The 26,753-nt window shown below is 41.3% G+C and overlaps 1 protein-coding gene across 1 annotated transcript in view; it reads right to left on the bottom strand.

The window, feature by feature from the left end:
- reep3.S (receptor accessory protein 3 S homeolog) overlaps nucleotides 1–15,531 on the bottom strand; it is a 98,582-nt gene extending 83,051 nt beyond the window's left edge. The window contains exon 1 of the mRNA XM_041570865.1: nucleotides 15,286–15,531. Within this exon, the coding sequence (XP_041426799.1) occupies nucleotides 15,286–15,317 (32 nt within the window). The 5' untranslated portion in view covers nucleotides 15,318–15,531. The remainder of the gene's footprint in view (nucleotides 1–15,285) is intronic.
- Between the last annotated feature and the right edge of the window lie 11,222 nt (nucleotides 15,532–26,753).

Here is a 26,753-nt window from a genome sequence, read left to right as displayed (position 1 = left end):
TTTCCAAGACCTTATAATGGGTGGCCAACTGGTGGGATAGAAATCCCATCACCTCAAGCACCTCTATTAGAGACCACACGCAAAGATAAAAACAGAACTGTCAAATATTTTATAATTGTTAATCATTTATACACATTTCTCTGAAACCTGAACTCTGACCACAGGTCTTTAACCCTATGGAGAAGAAAAGATACAGAGGCAGCTCATTGCCAATAGATTAGCCACAATAGTGCAAGCTATAAGACTATATTTATTCTGTAGAATGCTTTACCATACCTGAGTAAACAGCTGTAGAAGCCCTCTGTTTGTTTAGGATAGCAGCTGCCATATTAGCTTGCTGTGACATCACTTCCTGCCTGAGTGTCTCCCTGCTCAGTTATAGCTCTGGGCTCAGATTACAGCATAAAAGGGAGGAGGGAAGGGGAGAGGTAGAGAGGAGTAAACTGAGCATGCTCAAGCCCTAGCCCTGGAGGTTTAAGCTGAAAACAGGAAGTCTGATACAGAAGCCCATGAGTACACAATAGAAGGAAAGAAATGTGGTGTTTCTTTTGACAGAGGACTCAGAGCAGCATTACTTTGAGGGGTTACTGGTGTATTTATATAGACCTTTCTGATAAAGCTTACTTACTTTTAGCCTTTCCTTCTGCTTTAAAATGGAAAAACACTTATCTTGCCAAGCCGCAGCGTCACCAATAAACACATGGCACGGCAAAGATCAAGATGCAACCAAGAAATGAAAATCTATGGCGCTGGCACACTGGTAAGTTTTTACCAGCCCAGTCGATTTAACTTTCCCTGTAACTTAACTTTTGGGTTTGCTTCTCCTTTAAAGGGATTCGGTCACGGGAAAACATGTTTTTGTCAAAATGCAACAGTTATTAGTGCAGCTCAAGTAAAATTCTCCACTCAAATCTGTTTTTAAAAAGAGCAATTTTTTTTATACTTAATCTTGAAATCTGATGTGGGGCTAGACATGTTGTTACTTTCCCAGTTGCCCTCAGTTATGAGACATGCTCTGATAAGCTTCAGTCACTCTTTACTGCAAGTAGGACTGATATCACTCTCCTCACTTTCCCCTCCCAGCAGCCTAACAAAAAGAACAATGGGAAGATAGCAAGATAACTCCTTAACACAAGATGATAGCATCCTGGTATATATACGAGAATAGCACTCAATAGTGAAAAACCAAGTCCCACTGAGACTCCTCCGGTTACATTGAGTAAGAGAAACAATAGCTTATCTGAAAGCAGTTCCATAGTGAATCAGACAGAATGACCCGAGATGGCGGTCTACATACCAATGTAAATGCTGAACCTTTATGCTGGTGCAGTATGTTAATTACATAAAATACATAATATCTATCCATATTCTTTTTTGGGGTATAGCTCTTCTTTAAATGCCTTCCTAGATATTCTCATAACTATGGTAACATAACATTTTCCTACATTTGAAACCTTGTTATTAGCTAAAGGGGGGCTGTGAGTGAATAATGGACCTGAAAGGAGACAACATAAAAAAAAAAGCTAAAATTAAAACCCAACTCTTTAAGGAAACCTGGCCCAAGTCTGCCTTACGTAGTGGCTTCTGTAAATCACAGCAGAAAAAAAAAAAAAAATAATAAGTGCAATAATTATAGTCATAAAAGTCTGACTGCTGCCTATTACAAAACTAGTCTGCTGCTCCCCTTGTTCCACCACTTGTGCTTCTGGATAGATCTGTCCTGTTTGGTTACCAAAGAAAACTCCCAGTTGAGATCTGAGTCACATGTAGAACGAGTATAATTCATGCTGAATAACAATGCGCAGACAGAATGACACAAGTACCCAAGGGCTACAGTTTCCACTGGCGAAGAGGTGAACACGTCACACAGAAAAAATTCGCTGCCATGTTTTTTTTGGTTATTGCTGGTCTTAAAGGATAGTCAACTACAAGAGGTCCTCTGCACTCAACCCATTATCAATATATTTAAGACAGAGACATTTTGTGCATACTGCTACTAAAAAATGCCTTACCCTTTAAACAAAACAGGGATTGTTTGTCCATATATTGCAATATATTTAAGATGAACAACTACGTCAAAGTCATCCCATATCTGGCCAGTCCTATGCTCAATTTTCATCTGATTCATTAAGAATTCAATTGCTTCATTATACATTTTACAAAGGGACTAAGTTTTACCTGCAACTTACTTGCTGCTTTCAAAGTAAACCTCCATACTTGGCTGCCCTTTTATTGGCCACCAGTGGGATCACCTGACTATAGCTGGGAAGGGTGGGAGCTACAACATGGAGCTGGTCACTACTCCTGTATAAACTATAACAAACAAGGGAAAGTTGTGCTCACCACTATTTTTTAAAACCATTACCCTTACCCTTGTTTGTTATAGCTATACAGGAGCAGTGACCAGCTCCATGTTGTAGCTCCCACCCATCACCCAGGTGCCAGCTATTACAGCCTCATCCAGAGCATGGGTTCTATTATCCGGCACATCTGATGTGGCTGCCCTGCAGCTGCTCACCTATTGCTCAACTCCCATATCCAATCCCAGAGCAGCTATCAGTTGGTACAGTGTATAATATTGGGTACAGGCCCCATTATATATGTAAGGTAGAGTCCTGTATAAGGTTGGGTACCCATGGGTTACAGACAAAAAAGCAGTTATTTTGAAGAGAGGACTTGTGTGCAGGTCAGAGGGTTCTCAATTTGAACTAATTTTTAATTTCTAATTTTTTTTTTTTCATACTCTGCTCCCTTCTCATGATAGCACATCTGATTGCAATGGCAACAATTCCAGATTCATTGTGGTGGGTTATGGGTCACATCAGGTTGAAGGTCCAAGAAGGTAAAAATAGTGGTTGCAGGTCTGGGTACAGGTTAAGGATAGGCGTTTCATAAGTTGCGCCGGCACAGTAAGATTAAAGTTAAGTTTCTTTACAGTGTGCACTGGAAAAACACATATACAGGTATGGGACCGGTTATAGAGAATTCTTGGAACCTGGGGTTTTACGGATAAGGGGTCTTTCTGAAATTTGGATCACAATACATGTAGGAGGTTATTTATTAAAGTCTAAAGGTCGCCATACACTATATAAGATTGGCTCGTTTGGCAAAGTCGCCAAATGAGCAGATCTTAACCCGATTTGCCCACTAACGGCTGGGCAATATCGGATGAATTGGAACGTTCGGCCCTGGGGCCAAACGAATGGATTACAATTCTACAAATGGGCTCCGATGGGTCGCAGGACCGCATCAACTAGCTGATGCGGTCCTGGATCGTACAAAAAAAAAAAAAAAAAAAAAAATCGAACTTGACCGATTGATATCTTTGCTGATTTTTGGCCTGATATCGATCAGGAGGACCCGTCTGGAGCCCCCACACATGGGCAGATAAGCTGCCGAATCGTCTAAAGGACCGACAACTGCAGCTTTAATCTGCCCTTGTATGGCCACCTTTTAATGCCAAAAACTCAATCCAAATTTTTAGTGAAAAAAACCCTCAAATTTTTCAAGATGTATTATACCCCAAGGACGGAAAAAGTCTGAATCCTTTAATCTGGCATCTCAGACTTGCCGAGGTTATGTATAAGTCAATAGGAGAGGTCCCTACCCTATTTGGAAGTTTCTGTGGTCTGCCTGGAATTATCTTAAAAATCTACTCTTTCAGACTTTTCGGGCAAAAAGCCGAAAAATTCAGGCTTTTCGGGGCAAAAGCCAGAAAAAAAAAATCTAACGATTCAGGGGTAAATGGTACGATTTGGGTTTTCGCTCGATTTTATCCACGCCGATTAACCAGAGCTTTTTTAATAATAAATAAGGTCATGGATTCTAGTTTGTTCAGACGTTTTTTTATTTAAATAAGGCCCTAAATCTACTAAACTTGAACATTAAATAACCCCAACAGGATTGTTTTGCCTCCAATAAGGATTAATTATATCTTAGTTGGGATCAAATAGAAGCTACTGTTTTATTATTACAGAAAAAAAGGAAATACATTTACAACATTTTAATTATTTAATTAAAATGTAGTCTATGGGAGCTGGCCATTCCATACTTCAGAGCTTTCTGGATAACGGATCCCATACCACCAAGTTTAACTGACAACGCACCCATGACATCATGTCTCAACCTTAAAGGGGTGGTTCACCTTTAAGTTAACTTATAGAATGGCCAATTCTAAGCAACTTTTCACTAGGTCTTCATTGTATATTTATTATAGTTTTTGAATGGGGTCGCTTTATGTATGTATGTATTGAGTTAATTTATGGATGAATTGGTGGAGTGATATAAATTTTAAGCTATATAGGAATTTATTAATTATATTTATTCCTATAAGCTACTGAGGCTGATTTACCTCTCAGCACATATTTGCACTAGCACTTTATTCAATAAATGCACAGCACTTTACTTCTTTATTACTAATTCCATTATTGGAAATAAAAAGAAAGCACTTTATAAAAAGGACAGGGGGATCTAATCAGAGAGATATAGTATATAGCAGTGATCCCCAACCAGTATCTGTGAGCAACATGTTGCTCCCCAACCACTTGGATATTGCTCCCAATGGCCTCAAAGCAGGAGCTTATTTTTGAATTCCAGGCAAGTTTTGAGGCAAGGTTGGGGACCCCTGGTATATAGGATCAGACAGAAGAGACGAGCAATTGATCAAAGCTGCCAAAGGTCAGGCTGGAAGCCAGTAGGTCGGACAATGGGAAGATTACACAATTCTGTAGGTTTATCTGCTATAGGAGGAAATCAAATAAAACGATAGGGAAGGGTAAGGCCAAACAGCAAGGTGTGCGGATGAAGATAAGGATATAGCAAACATCCCTCATCATGAAGGCAGGAATCTTTCTTTAAACGAAACACTAACAGGAAGTAGGAATTATTATAATTATCATATTTATGGGATGTTTTACGCAGAACCTGGAGCTTTCCACGTTATATTTATTACAGAGAAAAGGGGAATCGTTATAAAAATAATAGGACTGTATAGGAAATTACATTTCAGTATTTCTGAGTTTTTAACCTAAAATACCTTGTTTAAAGGAGACATGCTGAGAGCAATTGGGCTTTTTTGTTTTTTGAGCACACTCCATATATACAGGGCAGTAATAAGCCGACTTTTATTAGCCCCTACCTGTTAAAGCGGTTGTTTACCTTCAAACAACTAGTGGTTTCAGATAGATCACCAGAAATAATGACTTTTTCCAATTACTTTCTATTTTGTATGTGTGATTGTTTTGCTTATAATGAAGTGTAAAGTGTCCTTTTTCACATTCTTAAGCAACTCTGGGAGGGGGGGGTCGCTGACCCTGTAAACTTTTCTAAATTAATACATTTAGTTGATACATTTGTTATCTTTGTCCCTGCTTAGCAGAATCCCTAATTTCAATACAGGCAGATGTTAGAATTGATACAATAGTTGCTGATACTCCAGAGATGCTGCTGAGAAATGGATCAACTAAATGTTGCAAAAATTGTAATTGTTTAGAGTCTCCGCCTGAATTACTGAGCTGCCAGACTCAAACACATGGACATTCAACTTTAAACTTAGATTTTGGAAAAAGTGTAAATAATAAATAATGGAAAAAAGTCTATTTCTGGGGAACAATCTGAAACCAACTGAACTGAAAAAAGTGTTTGGAAGGTGAACAACCCCGTTAATACTTACATATTTTAGCTGGTACCTGCCAACCTTAAAGTTGGTTACAATGCAAAATAAACACGGGCACTTTGCCCGCCACTGTTCTCCACTGGAGGGTAGTTGCTCTCCGGGCTGTTACTGGCACCGCTAGGGATGCACTGAATCCAGGATTCGGTTCGGGATTGGGCCAGGATTTGGCCTTTTTCAGAAGGATTCAGATTCGGCTGAATCCTTCTGCCCTGCGAACCGAATCCGAATTCCAATTTGCATATGCAAATTAGGACGGGAGGGAAATCGCGTGACTATTTGTCACAAAACAAGGAAGTAAAAAATGTTTTCCCCTTTCCACCCCTCATTTGCATATGCAAATTAGTATCCGGGTTTTGTATTTGGCCGAATCTTTCACGAAGGATTCAGTAGTTCGGCCGAATTCATAAAAAGTGGATTCGGTGCATTCCTACTTCCTATAGAGGCAGAGTAACTTTTTATTACTGTGTATTTCCGACTGCATCTACTTCCTTCCTGGCAAAAAAAAAAAAAACAGCAGTTTTGCCATGCTTTATGGCATAGATTCTATATATATATATGCATACATGATAAGAACGACAGTCTCACAAGACACAGTATGTCTCTTCATTTGAAAAGCTTCCTCCCATAAGGCCAGGGCCACATGATTGTGGATGTCAGCCTGCGGAGTCTGCTGCTCCTACTCTGCTCCTACTCTGCTCCTACTCTGCTCCTACTCTGCTCCTACTCTGCTCCTACTCTGCTCCTACTCTGCTCCTACTCTGCTCCTACTCTGCTCCTACTCTGCTCCTACTCTGCTCCTACTCTGCTCGCACCCACAAGCATTGCCTTCGCTCAGGTGCAGGTAGACGTGGTGGATTTTGGTGTCGAAATGGGACATGTTGCATTTTGCGCCGAAATCCACCGTACCTGCAGAAGAGAAGCAGCCGGGCAGCAATTCTCATCTGCGGAGAATCCGTAGTGTCTGGCCTAAAGGTGGCCATAGACACACAGATCCTATCGTACGAATCGAGGATTCGTCCGATTTTCGGATCCTGTGTGGCGTGTGCCGACATCTTTCGTCCGGCGGAGATCGGTCGTTCAGTCAGGTTTGATTTTGACCCGACCGAGCCCGCCGGAGCCCATGGCACATCGTAATCGGCCGAACAATCGGATTACCACCAATATAGCCATGCTCGTTAATGGCATATCGGGGAAAAATTGCCAAAACGAGCGGATATTTGCGTCTATGGCCACCTTTAGTCTTAGGGGCACTGCTGCCCATGGCTGATAAGCGTAGAAGAATAACAAAAGCTCAGAAAGAAAATAAGTGAAATTATAGAATAGAAACATTTATTAGCTCCATTGTGTGCCAGAATTTAACAGGACTATTAAACGTTATCTAAACAAAGGGGATTTTTATGCACTTGCGTTTTTCAGTTACAAAATGACATCCCAGATGAACTATTTACATAAGCGGATGCGCTAGACATATGTAACAAGCAGATAACATAAGAGAGGATAATAATGAAAAATATCTGCCTGCACATTCTGTTTTATAATAACTTGGCACATAATAACCCCAACAATAACAGTCCCCGAACTTGCAGTTAGCGACAGGCCTGCATTCCTACCCGGGGTGGGTGCTTCCCAGAATTCAGAGCGGAGTTTTAATGTGATTGGGTGGTTTGTTTCTACATGCCCAGGACATGAGGCAGAGAGGACACTCACCTAATGAACGTTCATTATCATTAGCAATTTACGCAGCCAGACCGAGTCACACAGGGGATAATAGGAATATTATCTTAATCATCTGTATTACACAGTGACGCTACCTGATGGAATGGGGTGAGGGTTGCTGTTTACTCCCATATATACAAACTACACACACTCACCTCTGCATAGGTACAAGTGTAGTAACCAGCACAGGGTCACATTATTTCTAGTTCTTCAGCTGTTATTGTACTACCATTCCCAGCATCCACAGACAGCCTTTGGGGTCACAGATGGGTGACTGTGCCTGTGTGTACTACACTCAAAGCCCTTCATTTTCCGTAAATTCCTCGTGAGGAAACAGGCAACTTCGGAAAACAAAGCGCTTAGAGTGTCATCCCCCGTCGATTTACATTCTAGACGGCGGGAAGGCAGTTCAGGGAGATTAGTCGACCAAAGAAGAGGAGATTTGTCGCCGGGCGACTAATCTCCCCGAATATGAGAGAGTGCGTCTCTGCCCTAAAACTGGAGTGGTTGCTACAGATACACTACTATAGTTTATATAAAAAAGCTGCTCGTTAGCCATGGGGGCAGCCATTCAAGCACAGGATACACAGTAGATAACAGATAAGTACTACTATAGTTTATATAAACAAGCTGCAGTGTAGCCATGGGGGCAGCCATTCAAGCACAGGATACACAGTAGCTAACAGATAAGTACTACTATAGTTTATATAAACAAGCTGCAGTGTAGCCATGGGGGCAGCCATTCAAGCACAGGATACACAGTAGATAACAGATAAGTACTACTATAGTTTATATAAACAAGCTGCTGTGTAGCCATGGGGGCAGCCATTCAAGCACAGGATACACATTAGATAACAGATAAGTACTACTATAGTTTATATAAACAAGCTGCTGTGTAGCCATGGGGGCACCCATTCAAGCGGCTTTGCAGTAGATAGATAAATTCTGAAAAAATCCCAATGTATTCTACAGAGCTTATCTGTGATCTGTTGTTTATCATGTGCCTTTTCTCCTTTCTCAGCTTTGAATGGCTGCCCCCATGGCTACACAGAAGCAAACATATCAGTTTTACCAATGCAGCACAACAGGACAATATATTTTCATTACTTTAAAATACTTTTATTTTTTTGTGTTACGGTTCCTTTAATAGTAAAAATCCAAGTCCCATTGAGACTTGGAAAAACAACAGCCTGTCAGAAAGCAGTTCCATCCTGAAGTGCTGGCTCTTTCTGAAAGCACATGACCAGGCAAAATGACCTCAGATGGCTGCCTACACACCAATATTACAAGTAAAATAAAAATGTTACTTGTTCGTTCAGGAATAACATTTTATATGGTAGAGTGAATTATTTGCAGTGCAACTTAGAAATAAAAAACAACACCATAAAAATCATGACAGTATCCCTTTTATGGGAATTTTTGATTTAAAAGGTAAACACCTGGAAGCATAAAAATGCTCTAGCTACCCATCATACGCTTACGAAGGCTTCACTTGGAATGGGCCAGGCATAAAATCTAGAATAGGTGTAGCATGGGGTGAATTTGTATTAATGTTCTTATCTAATTAATACTGTTAAGGGCTAATAGCGGTGATAGGGACAATGGCAGTGAGGTAAGATCTCGGACCAGTATGACCCTCAGCCATAAAGCTGCGGCTTTGCAAGATAAAGGTCCATCTTATAACACTTCCCTGTACAAGTATAAATAAAGACCATAACATACATGAAATTTTTATATACTAAACACTGCATATTGTTTTCCATGATACATTTTTTTTTTTTTTTTTTTTTTTTTTTTTTAATTGTGTTCTCTCCGTCTTTGTTTTGCTTTCCATAAATCACCGGCCATGGGCAGAACATCCAGCAACTTGCAGAGATTAATGACCCTCTGTCTATGATGTCTGGAACCTTTCTTTGCTTGCCGATGATTGATGCTACTGCACAACTCCCCTCGCTGACACTTCCTTTTATAGCCCAACAAACAGGTGTCCGTATAAAGATTATGGCCTTTACTCATGCAGCAAACTGGGGGTAATATGAGTTTATAACCCCTCCACCCCAAGGCCACGGTCCTCAGCCCAGACATGCAGAAACTTCTTTTCACTATAGAATTTAAACTTAAAGACTTAAATTAAAAACGTATTAAATTAAAAAACTTAAAAAATAAATGAAAACTTAAAGGGATACTGTCATGGGAAAACATTTTTTTTTTCAAAAATGAATCAGGTAATAGTGCTGCTCCAGCAGAATTCTGCACTGAAATCCATTTCTCAAAAGAGCAAACAGATTTTTTTATATTCAATTTTGAAATCTGACATGGGGCTAGACATATTGTCAATTTCCCAGCTGCCCCAAGTCATGTGACTTGTGCTCTGATAAACTTCAATCACTCTTTACTGCAAGTTGGAGTGATATCACCCCCTCCCTTTTTCCCCCCAGTAGCCAAACAAAAGAACAATGGGAAGGTAACCAGATAGCAGCTCCCTAACACAAGATAACAGCTGCCTGGTAGATCTAAGGCTAAGGCCACACTAGGCGATAGCGCCGCGATTTGACTCGCGGCGACTTTTCGCCGCGACTTTTAAGCCGCAATCGCTGGGGAAACTTTTGCGCTGGCGTCTATGGGGAATCGCGAAAAATCGCCAGCGTAAAAACACACGCGGCGATCTTTTCTCTACTGTCGCTCGAAATTGCCTCGCGAGTCAAATCGCGGCGCTATCGCCTAGTGTGGCCTTAGCCTAAGAACAGCACTCAATAGTAAAAACCCATGTCCCACTGAGACTCCTTCAGTTACATTGAGAAGGAAAAACAGCAGCCAGCCAGAAAGCATTTCTCTCCTAAAGTGCAGGCACAAGTCACATGACTGGGGCAGCTGGGAAATTGACAAAACGTCTAGCCCCATGACAGATTTCAAAATTGAATATAAAAAAATCTCCATATAGAATCTGGGCACAAGAGTCATTCACAGTTGCTTTGCAGTTGATTGGCAACCAAGCAGCATTTTTCTGGGCCCGGGGCAGATCACACAGTTTCAGTTGGCAGAAGCAGAGTTATTTGATAGAGACTCAGTGAAACAGAAAGTCAGAGAGGAGAGAGAGATACCAAATAATTCTAGTAGGAAGTGTTATAGACAGCTGGCTGGGGAGGGGGAAAAACCTCATAAAATAAAAATCCTTATAATCCAAGTCTTGCCTGTATCCCTCTCTGCCTACTGTGCAGAGTTAAAGGGAAAGTAACACTGTTTTCTTAAGCAAGTTTTATAGAAATAGCGAAGAAAAGAAGATTTTTGCTAAGACAATATCCATCCTAATACTTTCTATTTATTTATTTTTTACCATTTCAAAAAAATGTTGTTGAAAAATTGAATTCATACTTCTATTATGTGCTTTGTAAGCCAGGTCATGAACTTTCTGATCGGTTACAATTTTCCTTATAAAAGTTGATAAAACAATATCAGTGGGACGCTATGTAACCAATGTATTACAGTGTAACAGTTGCTTAAACTTTAGGGAGAATGCTCACTCGGGGCTTAGGCTACATTGTATAAAATTGTAGGAGTTTAGGTAACCGGCAGTCAGGCTTACTGAGAAGCTCCTGAGAAACTCGGGAAAAAAATAAAAAGCAATTGGAAAGTCAATGTTTATGTTGAACTCTAATAAAAGGCACAGAGTTATAGTCATCTATAGCATCCAGTCACCATCTATATAAGGGCAAGAATTCTACACGAGAGCATATTCCATTATTCAGCAATTGCCACTGTTTATTGTCTATGTTTGAGCAAATTCTCTAACCAAGTACAAAGAGAATGTTTTAGTCGAATAGTCTCTATTTCATCATTAGAGTTCTGTGTGTAATGGTATCAAATGGTTAAGCTCGATCACATCCACTGCCACCCCAAGGTCTGGTTTCTGCTCAGCTCCTCGCAGAAGGCAATTCGATTTGTCTGGTTGGATCTATTGTACATAAAGCATGGCACATGCTCACAGTGTTTTGAAATATATTTTAACTAGGGATTCACTGAATACTGAATATTTTGGATTCGCCGATCTCCTTTGTGAAAGATTTGTCCGAATACCAAGCCTAAACCAAATGCAAATTTTCATCTGGAGATCAGGGGATAGAAAGGAAAAAAAAAAGATCCCTGGGCTTGCTCCACCTTGTATACTTGAGGGCATCGAGTAGGGCTGGATCTTATTTTTTGTTAACCCTTCCCCCCACTTGTTTGCTATCTATGATTTTTCTTTCTCGGATGTGTATTGCATGTAACCAGCGTTTGCTAGTAATATTCCACTGTTACTTACCTTGACTGTCTGGCATCATTGGAAATGTCTGTACTTTTCTTGTTTTTATAAAACTCAATAAAATGCAAGTTACAAAAAAAAAAAAAAAAGAAAGGAAAAAAAAAAAATTTTTTGACTTCCTTTTTATGTTACAAAAAGTTGTGTGATTTTAAGGATTCGGTTTGGCCATATCAGAATCCTACTGTGTAAGGCCAAATCCTGGCCAAAATAGTTCAATCGAATGATCGAAAAATCGTTCGATTCGAAGGATTTTAATCCATCGGTCGAACAATTTTTCTTTGACCTAAAAATGGTTCCAAAGCCTATGGGGACATTCCCCATAGGCCAACATTGACTTTGGTAGGTTTTAGGTGGCGAACTAGGGGGTCGAAGTTTTTTTTTTAAAGAGACAGTACTCCGACTATCGAATGGTCGAATAGTCGAACGATTTTTAGTTTGAATCGTTCGATTCGAAGGTCGAAGTAGCCCATTCGATTGTCGAAGTAGCCAAAAAAATCATTCTAAATTCGAAGTTTTTTTTTTTATTCTATTCCTTCACTCGAACTAAGTAAATGGGCCCCTAGGTGTTTGGGCAGTGGCATACACATTGGTTTTGGTTTGAAAATCATATATTTATAAATATTGGCTTTATTCATGGCGCTGGCAGCATTCCCGGTTATCCCAACTGGCAGTTTATTACTTTGGGACAAGCCCCATTAATTAGCACTCATTATATGACCCAAAACTGTACAAATTGCATTTTTTAAATATGAATGTGCAACTGCTGTTTAATCCTGCCAGCAGCCACCATTCATCGGAATAGAATGAGGAAGACGAGGCTCGCCAACTGATACTGAGCTAAACAGCTTACATCGGACTTCTATGTAGTTGGCCTGCTAAATCTCTCTTCCCATGATGTTCTGCAGCAGCAATTTTAGCACATGTACTACTGGCCTTCATTTCTTCTTTTTTTACAGTTTATGAATTACAGGTATGGGACCTTCTACCCAGAATGCTTGGGTCCTGGGGTTTTCCGGATAACAGTCTTTCTGTAGTTTGGATCTTCCTACCTTAAGGGTGGCCATACACGGGCAGATTAAAGCTGCCGATATCGGTCCTTCAGACTGATTCGTCAGTTTATCTGCCCATGTGTGGGGGCTCTCCCAATTGATATCAGGCCAAAAATCGGCCAGATATCGATCGGTCAACTTAGATTATTTACTACAATCCAGGACCGCATCACAATCCACCATTGGAGCCCATTCGCAGTATTGTACTCCTATCGTTCGACCCTTAGTAAACGTTCGGATTCATCTGATATCGCCCAGTCGTTAGTGGGCATATCGGGTTAAGATCTACTAGTTTGGCGACCAAAACGAACGGATCTTCTAGTGTATGGCCACTAGGCAATCATGTAAATATTAAATAAACCCAATAGTCTGGTTTTGCATCCAATAAGGATTAATTATATCTTAGTTTAGGTCATGTACAAGGTACAGTTTTATTATCACAGAGAAAAAGTAGATACTTTATAAAAAAAAAAGGATTGGATTATGTTATTATAACAGAGTCTATGGGAGATCGTCTTTCCGTAGTTCGGAACTTTCTGGATAACGGGTTTCTGGATAACCGATCCCATACCTGTATTTTCCTTTGACTGGAGAGCCGCTGAATAAAAAGTGAAATAACTAAAAAGCCACAAGTAATAAAAAAAAGAAATACTAATGCAAATTGTGTCAGAATATCACTCTCTACATCATAGTAAAAGTTAACTTAAAGGTGAACAACCGCTTTAACAAGCAGAGTAATAAATATTCTCAGTCACATAGATACTTTGGAAGTAGAGGGCTAATCACCACGCTGCTTTTATTTCCTATCTAGAAATCACAGACATGTCAAATATAGGCACCCAGCCCATCATACAATGAACATAGATCTGTCAGTATACTCGGCAGCCATGAATATCATAGACTCTGCTGTACATTACACGCTACAGAAGATTTAATCAATTTGTGGCACCTTAGCTGTTCACATACCAGAGGATGCTGAGATTTGTAGTTAAGCAACAGCTTAGGAGCCACAGGTTGCAGATATAAGTTTGGTATTCACACTCTGATAAGGACAGGAATCCACATTGTGCAGTATTAAATATTATACAACCTTTGTCCCAGCACTCTAATAAATGCCACATCACAGCTGCCCCAAGTCACATGACTTGGGGCAGCTGGGAAATTGACAATATGTCTAGCCCCATGTCAGAGTTCAAAATTGAATATAAAAAAATCTGTTTGCTCTTTTAAGAAATGGATTTCAAGGCAGAATTATGCTGGAGTAGAACTACTAACTGATGCGGTTTGAAAAAAAAAAAAAAATTCCCATGACAGTATCCCTTTAAGTTAAAGGACCAGTAACATCAAAATATTTTTTTTTAAAAAAATTTGTTAGTATACAAAACACCAAGAGAAATGAAACTTTAAAATCGCAAAGTTAAAAAATAACTTACCGAAGCTCCGTAACCTTTAGTATGTTATGTAAGGTCCGAATCCTAGCAACTTTACAACTGGTCTTCATTATTTATATTTTATTTTTTTGGGGGTTATTTGCCTTTTTCTTCTGACTACTGAAACTGTAAAATCGGGAATGGCCGAATAAAAAGCTAAATACCTCAAACAAATAATAAAAAAATGAAAACCAATTGCAAATGATCTCAAATTAAACGATCTCCCAATATCACTCTCTACATCATACTTAAAGTTAATTTAAGGGTCAGGGCACACACTCAGATTCGGGGAGATTAGTCGCCTGGCCACAAATCTCCTCTTATTCGAGGCAACTAATCTTCCCAAACTGCCTCCCGCCAGCTAGAATGAAAATCGCCGGCGGGATGGCACTCGGAGCACTTAGTTTAACGAAGTGAGGCAACTTTGGGGCGACTTCGGAAAACGAATCGATACGAGTGCCATCCCGCCAGCAATTTTCATTCTAGCTGGCGGGAGGTAGTTTGGGAAGATTAGTGGCCCCGAAGAAGAGGAGATTTGTGGCCGGGGCGACTAATCTCCCCGAATCTGAGCGTGTGCCCTGACCCTAAAAGTGAACAACCTTTTAAATAAAAGAGGGGCGCAGGTTGAAATTCAGCAACAGCTGGAGGGCTGGACATTTTGGATGTATAAAATATTTACATTTTCTATATATATATATCCTTTAACCATTTTCCTATCCCAGCCCTCAGGGGCCACTAAAACACAGGGGGGGCATGAGGAAAATTCACCATTGGCCCCAGTCCTCAGGTCAGAATGAACAAGCTTGTCCTACAAGATCCGCACCAGCACAGGGGCCACAACATCAGGGGCCACACCATCTGGGGCCACACCATCTGGGGCCACACACAGAGAATACACAGACACTGGGCTACTCCAACAATGTCACCTGAGAAGCACTTGGCCCCTGTATAAGACCCCGCCCATATTAAATAGACACTATTATTATTATTATTATTATTATTATTATTATAGGCCCATGAATCCAATGGTCCCATCATTATGATGTATTGCCTGGAGCTCCGCACATTAAGAGCAGGAGACACAGTGTTCTACACAGAGAGGAGGAGGATACTCACACCACGGCCTTGCAGATCATCCCGGACACCATCCTCCCCGATAATCTCCCCGCTGGGGCTCAGTCTCCTCCGCTGTCCCCGTACCTTCCCTCCCGAGCTCTGCGTGTCCTTGGGCAGCGCTCGTCTCTCCTCTCACCGCCGCCGCCTGCTCCTCCCCTTTATACGGTTAGATCCGGCAATCTGGTGTCTTCTCCCTACGTCACGCGGCGCCCCGGCCCCGGATTCACGGACTGAAGAATAAAAATAAAAAGCCAAAACCCGAGGAGAGGTTCTTGGCCACGCCCCTCTGCGCCCTTCTCTGCCGTCTGATTGGCTGGTTCCGCGTTTCCTGGCCCTCTGCCCTGCTGCGCGGGATGGGGAGGGGCGGCTCCATTTTCGGCAGCGGGAGAGTGTGTGTTACTGTGTGTTACTGTGTGTTACTGTGTGTTGTACAACTGGGGCTCAGTTATCAACACTGGGCAAATTTGCCCATGGGCAGTTACCTATAGCAACCAATCAGTGATTAGCTTTTTAAAGCCAGCTGCAAGTGGAACAATGAATGCAGCCATCTGATTGGTTGCCATGGGTTACAGCCCATGGGCAAATTTACCCAGTGTTGATAAATGACCCCCAGTGTGTGCTATTGCTGCTCTTACACACACGGGCCCACTATTTCTCTTCTTCACTCATAACAGGTCCGGACTGAGAATTAAAATAGGCCCTGGCATTTCAGGTACACGGAGGCCCAATCATCTCACTAAATACTGACTTTCTATGGCACTTTATAGCAGCCCCTCTGGCGTTTGCCTGAACCCACAGATTGCCAGTCCGGGCCTGTATATATTTATATAAAGTTATTGCTTCTTTTCTCTTTGGGCAGAGACATGTGGAGACTTGGGGAGATTATTTGCCCGGCGACAAATCTCTTCTTTGAGGCGCCTAACAGCGGCGACCCTTGCTTCTTTGCCGCCTGAGGTCGGCCTTCCTTTGCTGCCCCACCCCTCCTCACGACGCTCAGATTTTCAGCGCTGGAGGGGGTCGGGGACTGTGCACGTCGCTAGTGCAGAGAGTGCACTAAAATGCAGGTGACTAAATCTCCCCCGAAACGCTCAGGGGCAGATTTACTAAGATTGAGTGAAGGATTCAAAGTAAAAAAACTTTGAATTACGAAGGTTTTTTTTGGGGTATGTCGACCATCGAATTGGCTACTTCGACCTTCTACTACTACTTCAAATCGAACGATTCGAACTAAAAATCATTTGACTATTCGACCATTCGATAGTCAAAGTACTGTCTCTTTAAAACAAACTTCAACTACCTATTTCGGCACTTTAGACCTACCGAGATACAATGTTAGCCTATGGGGACCTTCCCCATAAGCTTTCCAAGTTTTTTTTGATCAAAGGAAAATCGTTCGATCAATGGATTAAAATCCTTCGAATTGTTCGATTCAAAGGAATGAATCGTTCGATCGAACGATTTTTCCTTCGATCGTTCAATCGAAGTATTTGCGGTAAATCCTTCGACTTCAAAGTCGAAGGATTTTACTTCGATGGTTGAATATCGAGGGTTAATTAACCCTCGATATTCGACCCTTAGTAAATGTGCCCCTCAGTGTGACCTTACCTTAAATACTAAAACCTAAGAATTAATTCAGAAAACACTTGAGGGAGGCTCTCTCCCGTTCCTGCCCAATAATGTCCTCCATTGAAAAAGGTACGGTCCATTCTGAATTACAGACGGGAATAGAAGTATTTCACTTGCCTTCACAAAGCCCTGACCACAACCCAAATGAACACCTGTCAGATAAACTGGAACATTGACTATGAGTCAGAGGTTATCCCCAACATCAGTGACAACCTAATTAATTAATGAATGGAAGGAAATCCCAATAATGTCCCAACATCTAGCAGAAGCCTTCCCAGAAGAGTAGATGCTTTTTATCGAGAAGAACCTTTGGTGGTTTGGACACATCCTACAAAAGATGCACCCTATGGGGTGTTGTGATAAGAAAGATCACTCTGTGTCTCTAAACTTTACAAAATGAACTTGGTTCCAAACTTTTTCTTCATAAATGAGACACTGGAATGACTGAAAGTATTCACCTATGGTTGATATATATGTTATCCATTAATATCTCCAACACCCAGTTAAGAAACTTTCTTTGGATGGGGCAATGGAAGGTCAACTCATGTGGGATGAAGTTCTCCACCACAAGATCTCTCTTTTTTTCTTCCAACCCAGAGACACATTCAAAGGCAAACTCTAATTTTGCTTTTTTAAGGTGGTCATAGATTGGTCAACCTTTCAATGTCTCAGACCAGTTGAATGGACATATGACTGGCCATACACAGAGGAGGCCAATTGTTTTGCTCTTCAAGCCAATGTGTTGACAGGAAATGAAGGATGAGCAGCTTCTGCTCTTCTTCTGCCAACGTACCCTACACTTTCATTAGCACAATAATTTCTCAGACAAAACTGCCGTCCAACAGGAGCACAGGATCTGTCAAAACTGTCAACCCCCTGGTTGGGAAGAATGGTCAAAATCAGGACATGTAAAGGACTGAATACAGCTAGTTTGTTCCTGGAGTGAAATGTAATCACTTACTGTGCACTCTAATAAAGTCATATGAATGACATACAAATATTATAACAATTCTCAAGTTGGAATCCTGTTGTGGCAATCTTCAATTCATGTCCAAGTGACACTCCTGTGTTTCTAATTCTAAATGACCTATGTGTTGTATTTGGTACAAAAGATCATCAGCTGCTCGGTGGAATTGTGTTCTATTTTGGAGCAAGCAATATATCTCCCTGCAGGTTCTTGCCATGCCATTGAACTACTTTCTTTCAGTCTTTGATTTGTTGAAGTTGCTGGGATCCTGAAGGCTGAGTCCTTGAAATTCTACTAAAATTTATTGTTTTGACTTATACAACATTTCTTGGACTGTTTTACTGTCTAAAACATATTATAGTTTGCATTTTCCTACACCCCTGGTCTTGAGTAGCAACCATAGCAACATCTGCATAGAGTAAGTTCTTCCTGCATTTGAATTGGTTTCTATTGGTTATTGTGGATTCCTTCCATAAGCAGGACATTGGCTCCTGATGAATCTCATGTTAGTGTGTTAGGGACTGAGACATTTACCCTTTGTTGGACTGGGTCCCCAAGGGTCCACCAACACTCCTGGCATGATGTGTGATGGCCCTAGGCAAAGCATCACAAAATTTCCCACCAAATTTCCATAATGGTCCAACTCATAATAGATCATTAGAATAGCTTCATTATGGCCAATACAATAACAAAGCATTCAGAGGTCCTAACTGAAACCCTTTTTAGAACCTTCAGTGCTTAAAATGAGAGTGGCAATGGATGTGGATGTCTAACTAGGCAAGTCTACCTTGACTGACAGTACAACCTACTATTTACCATAGTCTCCCAAATCCTTCTTCATTAAGGTATCATCATTATTTCCCTTTCTCTTCTTAGTTTAACTTTAATAATGCTGTGAGTTTTATTTAATTTCTCACAGACTTTGAGACTATTCGATGTTCCTCATTTCGCGATATTATCTCTGAAGCCTTTGATTTTATGTCTAACGAGCTTTGTGGCTATTACAAGCACTGTGGCTAACCTTAATCTGCAGGACTTGAGCTCATTTTCTAGTTATTTAAATTACCATGTTTTATCATAAATACTTTAGGCAAGGTTTTTTTCTCTTTGCCAGCACAGTAGTTTGTTAAAGGGTACCACGGTTAATGGAGGTAAAGGTAGGAGATAAAGTTCCAGGACCAGAATATATCCTGAGGGCCCAAAGTAAATTTCCTTTCTGCTGTGTACTAAAACCAGTTGCATGTCATAGTTTCCCCTAAGGTACATTTTTTTTGGGCATCCCCCCAGATCTGCCGAAGCTGAATTATTCCCAAATGTGCCTCTAATCTCCCCGCAATTCAATTGACATTCCAGTATGCCTTTTTGGGTTCACAAGTGAGGACTGTGCCATTGGGAGGTATAAATCCAAATTTGTCTTGGGAAAATGAAAGCAGAAGAAGCATCGACTCTTCCAAAACACTTTTCCTTGTCTCAACAAATTCCTTCCACCATCGCCTTGTTCTTTAATGTCTCTTTGTTCCTTATCACGCACTAGCACACAGGGAATGAGGAAGAATATTTCATTTGTTTTTTATGCCTCAGCTTTCATAAGAAACATCAAGCTTTGCTACAAACATCTCCAGGTCATCCAAGGACAGTGAGATCTATTTCTCTGCATTGCTATTCCCCAAGATCTCTCTGGCTCAGTACCACTAGGACAGAGGATACAAGGCAAATGTGAAAGTGAATAAAATAATCAAAGCCAGAATGACAGTGGCCTTATATTCCCTTTATCACTGTAGTCCAGCAGCTCAGAGAACTCAGGCTCAGATGTTATCAAACATGGAACCTGAGGTGGATGTGGAATAATGCTCTGCTTCCCACAGTAAATAATCCATTCTTAGTGGAAAGAAAATCGTACCCCTTCTACGGCTCGATTACTAAAGATCTGCCAACAATGATCACAATTCACAATTTTTTTTACCAACAATGTAGTATTCCTTCCTAGGATTCCAGTAGGGCTTCAAGATTTTAGTGGCACATGCCACCCAGTCATATCCTACACTTTTATAAAGAACTGTGATGTTTGTAAGCACTCACCAAACTTTTGATTTGGGATTTGGTGCATGCGATATGGTGGCCATGTCCACCAGTACTTTTTCAAAACATTCACATGTACCATAGACAAAATTCTTCTTTAAGAAGCCTTTATAGAAATGTCCAGGGCAATGGCAACATTTCAGATATCTCAGGGTTGTGCATTTATTGATTCAGTAGCTTGATAAAAGACCTGAGAGGTTTGAAACATTGCTCTTGCCCTGGTTGTGTCAATAAAGGATTTTTAGGGTAAGGACACACAGGCAGATTCGGGGAGATTAGTCGCCCCGGCGACAAATCGCCTCTTCTTCTTGGCGACAAGCCCCTTTCCCAGTTGCATGACCCCCATGTTCCTAAACCTAACAGGTCTCCTGAACTACAGAGCTGTGCAGCAGTTGTGGCTGCCGCGTTTGGCTACATCACTACCATTCTCACCCAGTTCGGATGGCGGTGATCAAGCAGAAGCACAGGTCTGGCTATGTGTATAAGGCTGCTCACCCAGGGTCGGACTGGAGCCTTGGGGGCCCACCGGGGCTGCAAACAAATGGCCCTCCTGGCAGTCCCCTCCAGACCTCCAATTCCCTGGCCCGATGCCCGAACAGTAGCGGGCGCGCATGAGCGAGCGCAGCAGTGCAATTCATCATGGGGCAGCGAAGAAGCAGGTCAGGGCGAGCCCAATCCGACACTGTGCTCACTCATCACTGCCCAGGGCCACCATCAGAATTTGCGGCTCCTTCTTTGGCGTAACTCAGCTCCTACTTTGGCGCAACTTAGCTCCTTCTTCAGCAGCTCAAGGGGACCTGGCTAATCCAGGAAACGCAGCACGGCCGGGCCCCCCTTAACATATAGAAGCCATCGGCCCCCCCCCCCCAGTGCCCCCTGATGGTGGCCCTGTTTTTCAATCTGGAAAGGACATGTCTGTGCAGTTCGGAGGTTCTCTAAGGAGAAAACACTTTCCTTTAACAAATTGAGGGTGATTATGTTAATGGAGGTTGGGGACCTGTGTACTGGGGGGGATTTAGTTCCCTCTTTAAAGGAGACCATAATAAAATAAAAGTATATTATCAATTACATAGGGAGTCCATCAAAGGTGGCTTGATCTGGCAAAGGGGTGGGCTAAAGCAGGTTCATCTGAATATTTACTGTAACTGTATCACACTGGTGGGCCTTGGCTACAGCTTTCATCTGCAGTTGGATGCGTGTCTCTTCCATTCATTTTCTGCAATCACATACTGATTGGTAAAATTATAGTGTTGGACCCATTCAGGACAATTTCCTGCCAAGGTGGGTAAGAGAATCAGCCGTTTGTAGGCACTTAATGCCCATGAAGAGTCATTATATGATCCATACTTTTTGATTCCTGTACGAGCAACTCGGATTGCAGGGTTCCTTAGTCCCCTTTTAATATTTATGGCTTAACATTACAATCTGTGCTTGGATTTATCTGGCATGAACTCCAGACTGCACTTCCAGAATAGTACCAAGACAGAATTTAATTATGCAACTACAGGCAATCATTCCCATACCTGACCTCCCTCTCATAAAGTGCACGTTTTTATATTCCGACATTTAGCTGAAGTTCAGTACACTTAAGTAAGTATATATTTAAACTCGCGTCAGCACAAAATTACAGGCAGTGAGTCCTTAACATATGAAAAGTATTTCCTTTAGTTGCAGTACGAATTCTACAGCTTCTTTCCGCAGAGGCCGCAGAGAATTCAGAGGGAATGGATAATTTGTGATTTTTTTTTTTCAAGAAATGCTTTATAGTTGTTTTTTTTAACAAAATATTCATAGTCTTGAAAACTTTGAGTTTGTTGTAACACAAGTAACAAAAAACTAATTTGTCCTGTCCTATGAATTACTTAGGGGGTTATTTATTGAAGTCCGAATGCCAAAAACTCAAAAATGTGAGGTTTTTTTTACTATAAAATCGGAATTTTTAGTGGAAGAAATTTTTTTCGATATTTATTAAACCTCGAGGATGTAAAAAGTCAGAACCTGAAAATCCGGCATCTCGGACCTACCGAGGTTGTATATAAGTCAATGGCAGAGGTTCCTATTCTACTGTAATATCTCTGTTGAGGTGCCCAAATTTATGCACCTGTCTAATTTTGTTATGATGCATATTGCAAATTTTTTGATAATTTCTTATTTTTCGGGAAAAAATCCATAAAATTCGGGCTTTGTATTTTTGCTCCGATTAAATTGTGATTTTTAAAATAAATAAGGTCCAATTGTGGATTCTATTTTGGTCGGACTTTTTTGCTTTACTCAGATAAATTCGGATTTTGATAAATAAGGCCCTCAATGTCACCTACCAGTGCAATGAGTAGTGAGGGAGATGTTTTATGCTTAATGAGGACCTCCACTCAAGGGTGGCAATCAAGGGCGGCAATCAAGGGCTTTTTGACTCCTACATTTCTCCTTGAGAGCACTACATCTGTCAAAATGCCATAAATGCCTCCATGTGTCCATGGCCTTTGGATTACCCAAATGCAACATTTACTGCAGGTTTAGCACACAGGTTCGCCCTGGGGTGGCCAGTGGCCCACCACGGCTGCTGTCCCAGGGCCCCCTTCTGCTGCACCTCCGCGCCCTATCGATAGTGTGCATGCTTGCTACCACGAGTGTGCCACAACTGCCCAAAAAGGGAGGTCTTGACAGGAAAGAATCCAACGGAACTGGGATCTGGGTGCGGATCTGGGCCGGTGGGGCCCACAAGAGCCGGAGGCCCACCGGGTTTTTTCCCGGTGTTCCGGCAGCCCAGACAGACCCAGGATGCACAATCACTGCACTATTATGGATTGTTGCATTGTTTTGTCATTCCTTTACCTGGTGGTGTTTTCTTTAGTGTTTAGTAACATGAGGTTGATCCATAAACATTGGGAGGGTTAGAATCAGCTGTGACTACACTTTGAAAACATCACACAAATAACTTTGTCCTGTTGTTGCTTGAAGCTGACCAAGAAGGGTTTTGGTTTTAACTTGTCATTTATTTGGACATGACCTGATGTGGCCCCAGCCTGCCTTTGTCACCATGTCCTGTAAGCATCTAGTATGGTCGGGACCTTCCTTACCTAGAACCAAAGACCTTGGTGTAACTGAGCACCACACTTTCTGGCTGCACATACTAATGCCTTACATTACCCTTGTATTCAATACCACTATCTACTTCCTGCCTTGAGTTCTTGTCTTATTAGTGGGTATTTCCTTATTATCTGCCACCTAACTTGACCTTTGGTTTATAAATGGACTTGCTTATCTCCCTACCACCTGTCTGATGCCCACACTGACCACTAGCCTGCTTTATTGTCATCTAAACAATTCCTTTAGCAAACTAGGGTCATTAGATGACAATATGATTATTCTGTGGTCCCGGTATAGACCCCCAAACTTACACCCCTCTTGCTGCAACCACTTCCATACACAACAAACCCAACATACAGCAAATTGGCTCCACACTGTCAGTTCACAACCTACTGGTAGGTTAAATGATTGACCAACAACATGGCCAAGGTTGGCACAACCCTAGCACTGGAATGTCTAGTTGGAGGGCAACAATTTTTTGTATGCCCCAAAGTCCCTTCAATTGTCACTTCCCTCATCATTATGACTTTGGGGCATACCAAAAACTGTTCTAAAGGGATTCAGGGAAGACAGTCTGCCAAGCAAATATTATGCAATTCAACCGCTGCCAATGTAGCTATGTTTAAACTGATTCTGTCATGATTTTTACGGTGTAGTTTTTATTTCTATATTACACTGTTTACACTGCAAATAATTCACTCTACAATATATAAATTAATTCCTGAACCAGCAAGTGTATTTTAGTTGTAATATTGGTGTGTAGGTGCATCTCAGGTCATTTTGCCTGGTCATGTGCTTTCAGAAAGAGCCAGCACTTTAGGATGGAACTGCTTTCTGGCAGGCTGTTGTTTCTCCTACTCAATGTAACTGAATGTGTCTCAGTGGGACCTGGATTTTACTATTGAGTGTTGTTCTTAGATCTACCAGGCAGCTGTTATCTTGTGTTAGGGAGCTGCTATCTGGTTACCTTCCCATTGTTCTGTTGTTAGGCTGCTGGGGGGGGGGAAGAGAAGGGGTGATATCACTCCAATTTGCAATACTGCAGTAAAGAGTGACTGAAGTTTATTAGAGCACAAGATACATGACTGCAGCCGTCCAACTGTTATTGCACCACAATAGCTGTATGCCTCAGACATGGACAGGTGTTCATAAGCATCGCAACAAGGGGAACTTGTGCTCACCTCTACATTTTAAACCATTAGGTGGGGGATGAGGCTGTGACCACAAAATTCAAACAGACAAATACAGGGGGTCCCTCTGCACTCATTATCAATATATATAGGACATTTTGTGCACTAATCTCCCCTTTAAACACAACAGGGATTGTTTGTCTATGCATTTCAATATATGGGTAAGTTCATAGGCCAGGAGCATGGATGTTTAATGCATGAGCCATATATATATATATATATATATATATATATATATGTATATCAATATCTAATATAAGTAATTAAAATATATATATATATATATATATATATATATATATATATATATATATATATATATATATATATTGTTTAAATAATAATAATAATGTAAAATAATGTATATTGATGCTTTAATTACATCATATGCATAAACGACTGTAGAATATCCCCAATGAAACCCCTGTCTGTATATGTGTGTGTACAATATATGAGCTATAATGTGAAAACAGAGCTGAGGGTAATGTGTTGGAGGTGCCAGAAGACACAGGGAAACGGTTGCTGTAGACGACTCTCAAAGAGGTTTTTGTGCTTTGATGGAAATTCAATAGGGTTTCATTAGCAAGGCTTGATTGCTGGAGCGACGATCTGATGAATGTCAGATGGAATCCTGCTCTCCTATGGGAACAGTAAAGGGATAACTTACCCTTTATTATTAGTCAAATGGAATGGCTAGAGAAGCCACAATGGTTTCCAGAGGAGCACCGTGCTGTGTCACAGAGTGCCAGCCTGTCTACCAAATGAATCTGGATCCATTCTAAAGTGCTGTGTTACACGGTAAGAGAGTGCTTGGCCCAGAGGGGCCGATTTACATTCCACAGCAGTTTTACTGAATCATGCGTGTTCTCAGGGTTTCATTCTGCATTACCTTTTAAACATTGTTCCAAAGCAATAAACAGATATCGGTTATATTCAAATTTTACTTAAAGGAAAACTATACCCCCCCCGAACAATGTAGGTCTCTATAAAAAGATATTGCATGAAACAGCTCATGTTTAGAACCCTGCTTCATGTAAATAAAGCATTTTCATAATAATATACTTTTTTTAATATGATGTGCCATTGGATAATCCTAAAAAGAAAATTGCCATTTAAAAAAAAAATAAGGTCCGCCCCCTGGGTATCGAAGGATTCACGGTGCACACACACTAAGCAAACAAACCATACATGTTAGGTCACATGAGCCAATTAACAGACAGAGTTCTGTCTTTTACTTCTACACTTCTTCCTTTTAGGGCAGAGACACACGGTCACATTTGGGGAGATTAGCCGCCCGGTGACAAATTTCCTCTTCTTCAGGGCGACTAATCTCCCCAAACTGCCTTCCCGCCAGCTATAATGAAAACCGTTGGGGGGGACTTCCCCATCTCCGGAGCTGCCACTAACCATTCCGATCAAATAAAGTAGAAAAGAACAGATCAGCTCATGTTCTGCCCCTGACAGCAATCGTACGATAGTTATGTCCAACCAAAGCTAGTGACAGTCTCCCACTGAAAATCGTATGATCGGCAATACACGCAGAGATATTACCCGCAGCCGACAGAAATCTTTTAACTTGTCCGTTCGACCAAACGACCGATCTCCGCCGGACGAAATGTCGGGACTCTCCGAAGATTCGTACGACCTGATCTTTGTGTCTATGGCCAGCTTAATCCTCATAGATCTTCTAGTACAAGACTCTCCAATTGGAGGGTTAAAGGACAGATGTTTCCCTCCATGGGATGTTCATTCTGCTCAAGGTCTCCATAGACCTTTTTGTAAGACTTAATCATTTTAATGTAATCTGCCATTGAACATGTGGTGTGACAAATGAATCCCGACATATAAATTGTTACACAGCTCTGTTCTTGTTACAATCCCTTACCATATCCTGGACTAGGCTGAACTCCAGTCCCTCTACCTTGCTCTCCTACCACCTTCTCAGTATGGAAGCCACTTGTAGTTCCATGTCCACTTTGAGTGTCACCTGAGATAAAATTTCTCCATCCATACAATAGTACACTTAAAACCCTGCCCTGGACTTACTGCAGTGATTTTTCTTGTCTCAGGAGCGTTAGCAGAAATCGACTTCACTCCGTGGCATTTTGTCGTTGTGTCTGTGTTGGTTCCATTAATTGCGCTCATTGTCCTAAGCACTTCTGTTGGGCGGATCGATGATAAACAAATGAGCCATTTGGCTGAAACGCATAAGAACCGACGGATAAACATATCCATCACCTGGTATCTTTCTCCGTATTCAGATGGACTGCTAATTAATTTGTAATGCCCAGCCAATTATTTCACTTAATGGATTTCTCCTCCTGCTTAAACCGAAGAACAGCGGCCATTGTTTGCTTTATACTTTCTCTTTCTGCATTTTTTGAATTAACTTAAAGTAAACTGAACTCCCAGAATGTTATATTTCTGTTCACTTGACAATGTGGCTTTGTATTTAAGATACAGGTTTAATGTTCATTGGTCCATCAACAAGGAACCCTCAAGCCCACCCTGGTAGCTGA

Source organism: Xenopus laevis, chromosome 7S, assembly GCF_017654675.1.
Source record: "Xenopus laevis strain J_2021 chromosome 7S, Xenopus_laevis_v10.1, whole genome shotgun sequence".
In the NCBI taxonomy this organism is placed as follows: domain Eukaryota; kingdom Metazoa; phylum Chordata; class Amphibia; order Anura; family Pipidae; genus Xenopus; species Xenopus laevis.
The sequence above is the reverse complement of the archived record's forward strand: the minus strand, read 5'-3'. Positions and strand labels throughout refer to the sequence as shown.